Here is a 12,681-nt window from a genome sequence, read left to right as displayed (position 1 = left end):
TGTCAGGTGGCTGCTGCAAAAAAGAAAAACAGCAGCTGAAAGACAATCAAAGATAATACACAGAGCTGAGGGCCTGCCTTCCTCTTCAAAAGGTTATCCAGAACATCTCAAGACAGCAGGCCCAAAAGAACTCCTACCCTTGAAAGGGTCAGCCAGTATTACATTTCTGAGCTTGTGTAATTATGTACATGAGCAGGACTTAAAATCTCTTCTGCTGTACTACACAAAAATATCAATGGAAATGCATTGGCCATCTTGTATACTTCATACTGGTACCTTCCAGTAGCATAGATGCACAAAGTTTTACAGTTAAAACAGGGGCGAAAGACTGTCGAGAAGCAATACAAATTAATAAAAATCAGCCAACTTCTTAAACTGTTAGAGACACTGCTACAACTTCTCCAAATGTAATATTTTTATAATCAAGATGTACTCAGTTTCTCTGAAATCTAACTCAAAAGAGCATTGCAACAGCATTACTACATAACAGATCATCAAGACATGATAAACATATGCTATCTTTTGTTTCCGAGTGGTGTCATCCATTAACTGAACTGTGATAAGCAACAGACTACGGTGCAACTGAAGCCTTTCACTCAAATACTTTTGTACTTATTTGTCTTTAATACAGTTAACATTTTACTGCAGCAAAAGAGTAGCGAGGTCTCTCAAACTGCAGCCTAAAACATCAGTACAGACAGCTCTGACATCATCACTGAAAGTTTCAATGTTTGTTATGAAAAGTTTCAGCAGTACTTACTGGAAACATGCACCCTTAAAAGGATGTTTTATATATATATATATATATATATATATATATATATATATATATACATACACATTTACGTTTTGCACTGCATTTCATTTCTGGTTATGCTTTAAATGATGAAGATGTATTCATGCTTTAAAGAAAGGGCAGCGTGTTTTCAGAGGTTTGGTTCTCATGTGCTTCATCTCTCCATACATACAACATAAATACAAGGTAACAATTTGCAAATAGAAGCAAAACATTCAGAGTCATCAGAAAATGCATTTCTTCAGTAGGGTTACTCATTCATCGTGGTTTCAGTATTGTAACACACATATTAACCAAATCACAGAGACGACAAAGTCCTTCTGTTGCTATAAATAATGTTGTTTGTCTTTCGGCTTTTCCCGGTTAGGGGTCGCCACAGCAGAACTCCGGTCCACTAATGATTGGCAGTTGTTTTTTTTGGTGCTGAGTTGCCAGCCCAACTCCCAACCTTCAACGAAGGCATGTCCATTCAACGCATGTCTTTCGAACGCCCACTCGACCGTGGGGAGGACATGCAGACTCCACACAGAAGGCACTCCCAACCCAAGCAGAGACTCGAACGGGAGAACCTATTGCTGTGAGGCAACAACGCCACCGCGGATATGAAAATATATTATGCTGTACACTAATATAGATTGTAAGGTATAACGAAATTTAGTCTACCATCAGGAAAAAAAAAAATAAGGGGTTGTCCTCAGCAACAAAATGAAGCCAAAAAATAACAGGTTTTCTGTATCAAACTGACAATTAAATGTTCTACCTTGTAATGGTATAGTTACATGATGCTTTTATACCAGAGGCATCAGGAAGTGCAAGTACAAACTATCCCCTTTTCTGACTGGCATTAATTTGTTTTAAGTGTCAGAACTGGAGGAAAAAAATGCATTGCAGACCTACCAGGATAAATATTTTCTTTTCTTAAATTTTATACATTTGTTAAGCAGTTAAGTCCACTGGGCACACGTCCCTTTTTCAGGGGCATCGCAGGAGCACTACATCATTAAGTGACATGCTCAAAGACAGTACACAAACACAAGAGAAACAGATCCTGTATGCTTGACAACAAAAGTAGCTTAATAGCTCACAGGCTTAATCCATTGAACTGTCAGATATAAATTTTTCAAACCACCTGAAAAAGCCCAAAACAGTGAAACATTAGGGCAAGACAACATAGAAAGCACAGGATTTATGCTTGAATTGACAGGCCTGCAATTCAATGTTTCTTTCCTATGCAGCTCATTGCAGCAGACCTGTGTCAATATACTCAATAAGACAAGAAGGGGCAAGTACTGCTGGAGGCAATCATAATTCAAAAGTAAAGCGGGAATTAATTTACTGCCCTAATATCTCACATAATATTAGGCAGTCAAGCTACCACTAGAAACAGTTGAGTTAAAAGCAGAGAGCAAATGCACAACTTAAAGACTGATTAAAATCCCAAGATCAAATTAGGTGCAAATGAATAATCTTCCCCCAAAGGCCTCTAATGCAATCAACATCTGTCAATACTTACTCAGTGCCTGTAATCTCAAGGGGTATCACTAAAAGCACATTTTCAGGTCCCATTGTTTCCACAGCAGCACCTACAGCACGGTCCAGCTCACCAGTGAAATGGAACTGTGGTGCACAGCGTAAGTCACAAAGTGTTTGCAAACACTACAAGGGAGCAAGGAAAAAGAATAAAGTTAATACTATCGTCCAGTTCAAACCAACCTTCAGGATGTGTACATAAAAGACATGTTCTCAGAAGTCTTGAGTTTAATGCTTAGAACTGAATTTACTGGCAGACTTATTGGGCCCTAGGGAAGCCATGTGACAAACCAACAGAATGACAAATTAATATAGTCTGTATACTGTACCTACTATAGTCTACTGTAACCACCAAAAAAGTCTTCTCTACCAATCCCTCTTTACACATTCTATTATACCTCTTGGCTAAATTCTACCCGAGTCTCAATCAGCCCTCTGCATGGATTCTGCTGACCCATCTGTATGCAATCTGTAGACTCGGTGACGTACTTTGCCTTAAATCTCTCTCTCTAAATTCTACTCTGACATTATCAGCACCCTCTACCCTACAATCCATCTATCCAAGTTCATTCCGCAGACATTATCTGACCTCTATCAGAGCTTCATAAACATTCAACTTGCATCAAAATTCTATCTGGCAGGATCTCAACATCTATCTGCATACCTACATAATCTCCTTATCCACTACTTGTACACTGGGCTTGAACTCGACTGGCTTTCTTTGTAATGTCTACCTGGCTTCCACCTTTCCCTACAGACTACTTCACCTTTATCTGCACCCTCTACCTCGGTAGACTTCAGAAACACTTTTTTCTGAAGACGTGACAAATATGAACCCATCCACATGCTCACATCTGTTTTCTCTCCATAGATTCTACTCTAACTCTGTCTGCACCTTCTCTTCCCTCACAAATTCTACTTGACATCTATTCTGGACTGTATACATTTACTTCATATTTCTGTTCCCTCTCTGCATGTACTACATTTGCTTTCATTGCATGTGCTCTGCATTAACCTTTATTTGCATTCACAGTCTCCCGTGTGGGGTAAGACATAGTTGGAATAATAGTTAACGTCTTAGCCTCCCATGCTCAAAGTCCAAGATTTAATCCTAATCACTACCCAATGCCTGGATGGAGTTTGTGCATCTTCCATCCCAAAAGCACACAGTGTTTCGACCTCAAGTTCACCTAAAGAAGGGAGTTATGGACAGCTGCACAGGCACTAGATGGTGCACTATTCTTTAGAAAAGAGAACACTGAATGCATACTGCGTGTTATATGTCAGGGCTAGCCAATCAACGGTGTAAAAATTGGCTCTAGGTAATGATTTTTCTTGTTAAAAATTTTTTTTGGAAGACCCTACGTGAAAGCTTCCATCAGTGGTGGTCCTGCACACTCTCAGCTTGTCTGCACTCATGTTTTGCTCTGACAAAATGCAAGAAGACTGAAGAGTCAAACTGAGCAGAGATCTCACAAGCTATAATATCATGTCTGCAAAGATAGGAACTAGTAACCACTCTGTTTATGTACCACATTACTGTTGCCTGTGTAAATTTACAGACGTCCTGGGGACCAGAAATGATTTAAGGCTTTCAAAGCATTGAACACAGCCAACATCTATTGGACATTTATGTGCTTGCATGTTTACTCCTTTGGAGACCATTCCCCACACCAGGTCTGAAGTGCATGTAGTGAGACTGGAGACCCAGGGGCAAAACGGACAGTCAAGAGCGAATGGGAGATCCAGGTTGCAAGAGATCTGGTCTACCTACCAGACAATCCCCCTTCTTACAAATCCCAAAACAGGGATCTGAAAAGAAAAACTGCCAAGATGCAGAGTAAAGACTAACGATGTACCACTGGATTTTCCTCATGTTGTGTCTGGCCAGGGGAAGCAAAAGAAACATTGACAACATGTACCCAATATCCAGAGAAACTAACTTGAAAATAACTGAACAAGTGGAGAAACTCAGGAAGAGCTGTTGCAACATCTGTACTTTGGAGGAAGAAAGGCTCCCCAGGGCAGAGTTTTCCAGACATCACAGGAAAAATCTTCTCACATTCCTTATCATAGAATTGTCAGTTGATCTGAAAACCCAAACTTGGTAAAAGACTCTGAAAAGTTGCTAAATATTCTCAGCAGCTACAGAAACAGTCTGCTAAGATAAGAATCATCCAAATATGGAAAGCTGTGAATGCTCTGAAGCCTGCAACAAGCAATTATTACTGGAACTAGACATTTTGTGAATACCCTTGGTACAGGCAGTGGAAAATCATAAGGGTAAAACAAAGAACTTTTATAATTTAAGCCAGACACTGAAAGTTGACATTTGACCAACTAGGCAATGTGACTAAGATTACAAACATCCTTTGAGTCAAGTTTTACCACAAAAGCTTGAGAAGGGAGCAGAAGAAAGAGGAAATGAAAGGAAAACATTACGAAGTATGGAATCTTGACAAAAACATTTAGAAAGGAAAGGTCCAGCACATGCTTAAGAGGTCCTTCCTTCTTTCTTACAAGAAAAATCCTTGAATAAAAGCATATGCATCAGAGATGAAGTCATGTAATGATGTACTACAGAGTAATGTAATGATATACTCCACAGTAAGCGTGAAGTTATTTTTTTCAAAATAAAATCCATTGCATTCCTTCCTCTGCAAACTCTGGCTCACCCTTTACCCTCCCCTTCCCTCCTCACTCAATCTCTCAGACCTGTTTTAACATGCTTAACTACCTTAATTCATCCCAACTCCAAACACATATCCAACTGAAATACACCTAGCTTCCTCTCACTACCACGTATACTACTCACTCAGTCTCCTCTCTTACTCCTCTATCTTCATGTTCCATCCCATTAGCCCTTCTAGCTTGTTCCACCTTCGTGTGGAGCTTTTGCTTTATATCTGCTTGAGATTAATGGCATATATGTATAGAAGATTTAGGTATATGAGTTTAGAACAGTATCTGTTTGAGCTTAGTACTATCTGTATATACATCCTACTTTTATTCCTAGCCTTTAGCTAGATATTGGTATAGCTGTTCATTACTATGTTTCATATCGTATGTATAGCTAATGTTTGCTGCAGTATGTATTATTTGCTATTGCATGTATATTCAAATGTTCTTCATGTACTCTGCTCTCATTTGTTCTTCTGTGTAGCTTTTCTCCCCGGGCCTCCATTGAAAAAGTAACTGTGTCCAGTTGGAATTTCCCGGTAAACAAATGTAAATAAATAAATTTAAAAAACTGAAACTTTAAAGGAGGCAATGGGTCACACATTAAAAGCCTCGGCAGGAAGGTACCTTAAAAAATGTTTGGAAACTCTCAAAAATGCTGAGTATAAACTATTTTGACAAAGCTGAAAATCTCATACAGCAAACAAGTGCCCTATAGAAAAGGCAGGAGTGAAAAAAAGGATCCAATTCCTGATAATCAGTCCAACAGGAAACCATGCGCATTTATCCCAGCAAGTTTTTCTAACACTGAGCTTCTGGAATGAAGGGAAAAATGGACACTTCTAAAAAGCTGGAATTCTAGTAACTACCAGAAGTGAAGAAACCAAGCAAGCCCTGCAAATAGTAAATGTCACAATAACATTTACTCAATGGATAAGACAGATTCTTAACTGGTTTCCGCAAGAGATACTTTTCCAGTAAATGAGGCAAAAGAAGAGGGAAACAAATGTTGGAGCTAGTGAACAGCTATAAAGAATTACTCTGGCTCTGAAAAGCTCTGAACACAGTTTGCCTTCAGAGGAAATGGAGGCATACAGGAGTGCGGATGGACATCTGTGGACTACAGAACCTCTCAAAAGGATGAGGAAAAAAAGTAGCAACTGCATGTAGTGATGACAGGAGATAAAAACAGGTTGCAACATGGCTTCCCCTACTTTTAAAAAGAAAAGCTTCTTCACTACAGAGGAGCTGAAGCACCACTTGTAGGATTCTAGACTAATATCAGTTTAGTTTATCGGCCCCAAAAATGGCCTTTTGGAGAGTATGAAATGCTACAAAAAAGTGATTTTTGATCACAGTCCATTCCCAAGCTCTAACAGCTTCCTGGCATGACAAAAGGATCAAGATCCCCTTGCCTACTGTTTAACCTTGACTGCCAAATTGTTATCAATGTTAACGTTGAGGCCCATGACGATAGGGGGTTCACCTTGAAATGACAGAAGAAACGTTCTCATCTCCAATATTAAGATATGCTTGCAAAAATTCCACTGATATCCAGAACAGCATCGTCCATTGTAATGCTACTAAGCCACCTCAGGACCTTTGCATTTTTAGTGACAGTCACATGGATGGAAGGAAGGGAATACCTGAAAGACTCAAGCATCCCAAAGATGGTGTCACTGGCAAGACCAAGACACAAAAATTTCATTTTTCATCACATTTCAATTCTTTGACCACTGGACCCAAAGGAAACAAACTATAACAATCATGTATTGTAATGGCTACAACTGGCAGTATGCTACATTCCCAGTTATCCTGTAGGACTAGAACTGACCTATAAGAACTCCATCATTGACACAAGTTGGTTTATAGATGAAGCAGTAAGAATTTATCTACCCTGATAAGAAAATAGTTTGGCTCCCTGCAGATTATAGTTTGCTACAACAACTGACATACACCACATGTGCACCCTGGAGGAGGTGGAGCTGAAAGCACAAGCAAGTGCCCAGACCTGGTAAAGACTGCTTTCCATCCTGAAGTGAAGATACGGCTGCTTCCCATCCTGAAGTGAAGATACTTTCTGGATCATCTACAAATATGCATGTGAAGGGAGGCATCCAGTAGGTCCAAAGAGCTCTTCCCATCTCTGTCTGCAAGACCAGGATAGATTTGCTGCACCAACATAATGCAAAAGTTGTCTTTAGACATGAATGGATTTAAATTACGCAAGTCTAGGATGGACCAGAGGGTCCTTCATCTTTTCTGGCACCAAAAAGTCAAAGAAATAAAATCCAAGCCAACAATGTTCTGGTGGAATCTCATGAATGCCTCTTTTCTGTACTAGATTACATACCTATAATTCTACCAGTTTTCTTCGACATAAGGCATCTGGCACAAGAAGTGAAGGGGTACTGAGCTTGAAAGGACAGGGAAACTTGTGGTCTTTGGATATTACAATCTTCACCTACCAAATCCATGGTGAAAGAATTCCACAGAACTGAAGAAACAACTGACCCACAACTCCAAAAGGGAGATGCAGTAGAAGACCTTGGGGCAGCTGCTGTGATCCTCCTGCAAAACTGACTTCCTGATGACTGCAAAGAACCTTGCCATTATGTCTCTGTACTAGATTCTGGTCGCTAGACCTCTTACTCAGTTTTGCACCCTATTAATTTTGACTAATTTTGGATATGTAACAGTTTCTATTGCTTCTAGTTTTGTTATTACACATTACTTTGTAAATATTTTTATTGTATATGTTAGTTAGATGTGTGGAGCTTTTCTCCCCAGGCCTCTGCTGAAAATGGTCTCTTGGCCAAGTCTGACATACCTGGTAAACAAATTAAAATAAATAAAACAAACAGGTGCCTTAACTTCTGGCCCTAAAATTTCAAGAATGTGAAATGGAAATCTTTTAACTGTTGCCTTAGTATCCTCAGTAAAATTGGTCATATCTGAGCAAAGCATAGAAGAAGACTATAATACCAGAAATAACACACCTGGTTAAACCTTCAGCTGTGTTTAATGTTACTCTCATCTTAAAGCTGGCCACAGCTTAAACAGCAGCGGTTTGAGATTAGAGCTCCTTCTTATTCAGTTCCACTGTCTAAAGTTCTACGTTGTAGATTTCTCATGAAAAGGGCATAAAGTGGTTCAAATTAAAAGAGCACCTTCAAGAAGAATGAGCAGGATGCATATGTTTGTTTCCTCAAGCAGTCACACACGCACACTGGTTTCAATCTGCTAGATATACTGTAGGGCTATGAAGAATGACGGACTTTAAAAGCCAATGCAGAATCCAACATGACAGGTCCTAGAGTCAATGGACAGGTCTTAAGAGTCAATGGACAGAAACGCTAAACCTTGTGAAGGAACTGCACGCTGTTGTCTTTTTAGGTACATAGGTCACTGTATCAGGTAAGACAGTAACAGCTTTTGTAGCTCCCCAAGGATGACTGACATAGGAGGCAGCACCCATGAAGTTTAATGCGAGGACAAGAAGGCTTTCTGCAATGTCTCAGTGAGAACAGTAAAGGGTCCTGTGACCAAAGCCCTCCCCATATCACTTTCAAGACCTTCCCACATTTGGGATTATCCCAGGCGGATACTGGGGGATAAGTGCACTCCTCATCACCAGATCAGTTGCTGGGACTTGACATGGGAGCCAATGTGTTCCCTTTACAAAAGCCTTTCTTCTGAACCTGTGGGGGTGACTATGATGATCTGACCCAAAATGACAGAAGGAATTCTGTGAATGGCTTGCGTCTATCTGCTCTGTTGGGGATGCTGGAAAGAAAATTGGACAGAAGCCACTGAGGCTGACTTTTGAACATCCAACTCTCTTGTTGCCCCATCATTATACATCTTGATATAAAATTATGGGCAGTGAAATCTGCCACTAAACTGCTTCCAATTTCTGATGTCTACGGAATGATTTGTAATTCTGTTTTCTAAAAATATCATTAGAAATTACGAGAAAACAATGAAAATGCACTTACTTTACAATTAATAACACTAAGGAAAAACAGAGGTCTGAAAACAATGAAGTTAAGAAGCAAAGCAGACTGACTGTTCACTTCAGACAGCAAATGAACTAGGTCATAAGGCAATGCACGCTCTTAAGGTCTAGGATTTCCCTGAGGGTCAAGGAGCAAGAATGCAGCCACAAAACTTAAGGATACCAGACTGTAATCTGCTCCAGCGGCTAAGATGGATAAAAGCTCTTATGATGGCGCAGGTGACCTATGTTCGATTAGCTGCTCAGATGACTGAGTGCGAGTGCAGGGTGGGGTGGGGGTGCTTATTCTGGAGAGGAGCACTCGATTATGCTACCTAAGGGGAGGTGTGGTCTAATTAGGGGAGTTGCTCTCAGATATGTCAGAAAGTGCAGGAGAAGGAGTGGGGAAAGCTGGCAGCTCATATCGAAAAAAAATCTGGCTAGAAGATGGACAGCAGACTCTAAGAATGCCCTTATGTTCCTCACTGACCCCGGCTTAAATATGAGCATTGTACGAGGGGGGTAACTGAAATTCCAGAAGACCCAGTTTAGGACACTTCTCATTGGGTAGACTGCCAGAATGACAGTAAAGGAGGGGAAAGGGACATCAGAATGCTAAAATGATCTGACCAGAAGACTGACAGACTTCAGGCAAGTCTCAATCTGTAGCAAAGAATCATACACTGAACATACTAAAAGTTTGAATAGTTTAAAAATAAAAAAAATAGTTATAACTACATGTCAACACTACACTTTCAATTTTCTAGCCTGGAGAGAGTTACTAGCTTAGGCTACACTACAGATTCAGCATTGCAGATCATTCCATCACTCTGATATGTAGAACAGCATACACTTGCTAAGGCAAATAGTTTCTCTTACCTTTTTCATGATCAGATAACCCTGTTTTCCAGCTACTTCAAAAAACGAGCGAAGAACTTGAAGGACAAAAGCCCAAGAAGCATGGAATTTGTATGTCAGCCCATCTTCTACAGCCCTGCAACAAATAAATGAATGAGCAATTAAAACAGACGTACAGATGGTTTTCATCAGTGCACAAACTGCATTAGTCTGGCGATGTCCACATTTCATCGATCTACACCTATACATTACCTGGTCTGGTAATAACGAGAATTTCTGTAATATTTAAACACATTTTACAGTTAGTCCACGTCTTGGTAAATTATACACATTATGATAAATGCTTCACTCTACTGGAAAAGCTCCTTAAGGATGTGCATACAGATACACTCTACACTGTCCTTGTCATCTGAAGTCTGTCATGCCACAAATCACTGGACTTGCCAACAGGAAATCAACATTCAGAGCCACGTTACATATCTTATTTATTTTTTTATTTTACATTTGTTTACCGTGAAAGTCTGACTGGACAGGTCCATTTACAGCGGGGGCCAGGGGAGAAAAGCTCCATGAAAAAAAGCAAAACATAAAACAATACCATAGAATACATTACAGTTCTTGAGTGAGAATTAATAGATTTTACATAAAGCTTACATAGATAACATGCAGAGATTAACAATTCATTGATTAACAACTCACACAGCAGACAGTTATCAAGGTACAGAGTGTAAAATTATTTTGTCCGCCAAGTAAATATCAATTGAATTAACAAGCATTCAGGATAAACTGTGTATACATAGCTGAGGTTCAGTAACTGTGTGATGGTATGGTTTAGCCTGGAGATTGACATGAGAATAGTCAGTTAGACAGTGGGTTTTTAAGAGATGTTTGAGAGTCTTACACAGTTACCTTACCAAGTGCTTCACTAAAATACAAAAAAAAAAAAGTTATTTTGAAGTAATAAGATGTCTACCTGCTTTTGAGTCTCATCATAGAGACATTAACACATTCTTTATTACAAACAAATTAAAGTTGGGTAAGCACACTTACAACAGCAGACTTTCAAACAGAAGAATTACTGCTGCAATCATTCATTAATGCTTGTGAATCAGCTGCAAGCGGAATTTTATTTAGCATGCCAAACCTCCAGAGCTCTGAATGCTCCACAACAGGAGCTATTCTCATATCAAGCCCACCAGCAAAATGCTCACTATAAAAGGGAAAGTAACCCACAACTTCATCTGATCTCTTCTAGAGTAAAAGAATAACAGCACCAAGTATGCCTCCAACCATGGCTAAAAAAACTCCCTTCTCAGAATAAGGCCGCAGAAGAAAACAGCATGTTCTCAAAAACCATGGCCCACAACCTCAGACTATTGCAAGAAGCCAATGAAAGAGGACTTCAGGCATGGCAGCCTTCTAGGCAGTATGTTTACTCCATTCCTCTTCTGGGGACAGGTGAAATATGGGTAACAAATATGTATTTATTGCGGACTTAAATTTTGAAGTGTTGAACAGAGATGAGAATAATTTCTATATGATGAACGGATATGGCAAAACCCATAAAGAAAGTAGAAAATAAAATGGCAAACATGCCAAATAATAATGGAATCCACCAAAGACAAGTCGCACCAATGGAAAAAAAAAACAATTCTTCTTTATTGTACTAACACAAGTGATTTAGCACTTTCATCCACAATAATGTGGACTTAATCACAATACACTTAGTTCATTAATTGGAGTTTAAATCTTTGTATTTTTGGCACCATATGCACTAATAAAAAAACCCTTTACTCAACTTAAAGGGACCAAGCACGTACTATATAATAAACATTACAAAAATATAAAAATTCAATATTTATACAGTAATATGTTTCAATATATATATATATATATATATATATATATATATATATATATATATATACACACATATATATATCTATATCTACATATATATATATATATATATATATATATATATATATATATATATATATATATACACACACTACACAAATGAAATCAGCACAACAAATTCAAAGTCAAACTGAAAAAACAAGACAAAATCGAAAAATAGAAGCTTAGCCAACTTTAATGGCGAACAGGTCAAGTCACCTCACCAGCAAACCAGGTTTCGCCTTAGCGTCATCAGTGCATGTGTTAGGGAGTGCCCTCCCCCTCCTTTTATACATATTTATTTAAAGCAACAGTGAGCTATTTATAGCGAAAACATCAGCACCACATGGAAGAAAATAACTGAACATTTACATTGATTTGATAAATATCAAACAGTACTCTACCATTATTATTAAAACAAACCAATTTCCTTATATACATCCAAATATAGTTACCATAAATTTTAGCATGCTTTTACCAATGATCATTCAGTCCAGATTTAAACAAGGCACCAAAATTTTCTATCCATTGTCTTTCTTTTTTCACAAGAATTTCTTTATACATCACTGATGGGTTTTTACCTAACACTTTGTCTATATCCAAATATACAAAATGTGCTGTGGGGTGCACCAATGTGTGTTTATATAACGCACTTCTGTTACGGCAACAATTTATGTCACTCATGTGCAAAACAATCCGTTGTTTAAAACAGAGATGTTTGCATACGTAAAAAGAGCCACAATGGCATACTGCCATATAAACCACACATTAAGTTGCACATGTAATCCAATGACAAATGTCATACACTTTTGATGTGCTAAAAGTGGTGAATGATTTGGTCTTACACATACGTTTACAATATATACAATGTCCACAATCGGTGCTCCCCACTGCCAAAATTTTTGGACATAAATTGAAAATT

At 38.7% G+C, this 12,681-nt stretch overlaps 1 protein-coding gene across 1 annotated transcript in view; it reads right to left on the bottom strand.

Annotated features, from left to right (window-relative positions):
* The window catches only part of RRP12 (ribosomal RNA processing 12 homolog), a 1,805,151-nt gene that overhangs the window by 1,311,199 nt on the left and 481,271 nt on the right, over positions 1–12,681 (bottom strand). Inside the window, exons 15-16 of the mRNA XM_044056239.1 lie at positions 9,882–9,996; positions 2,310–2,452 (exon numbers count right to left, since the gene is read on the bottom strand). Coding sequence (XP_043912174.1) covers positions 2,310–2,452; positions 9,882–9,996 — 258 coding nt within the window. The remainder of the gene's footprint in view (positions 1–2,309; positions 2,453–9,881; positions 9,997–12,681) is intronic.

This window comes from Protopterus annectens, chromosome 14.part0 (assembly GCF_019279795.1).
Source record: "Protopterus annectens isolate FY-2018-M chromosome 14.part0, PAN1.0, whole genome shotgun sequence".
Classification (NCBI taxonomy): Eukaryota; Metazoa; Chordata; order Ceratodontiformes; family Protopteridae; genus Protopterus; species Protopterus annectens.
Note: the sequence above shows the minus strand (reverse complement) of the source record. Positions and strands in the feature narration are given on the sequence as shown.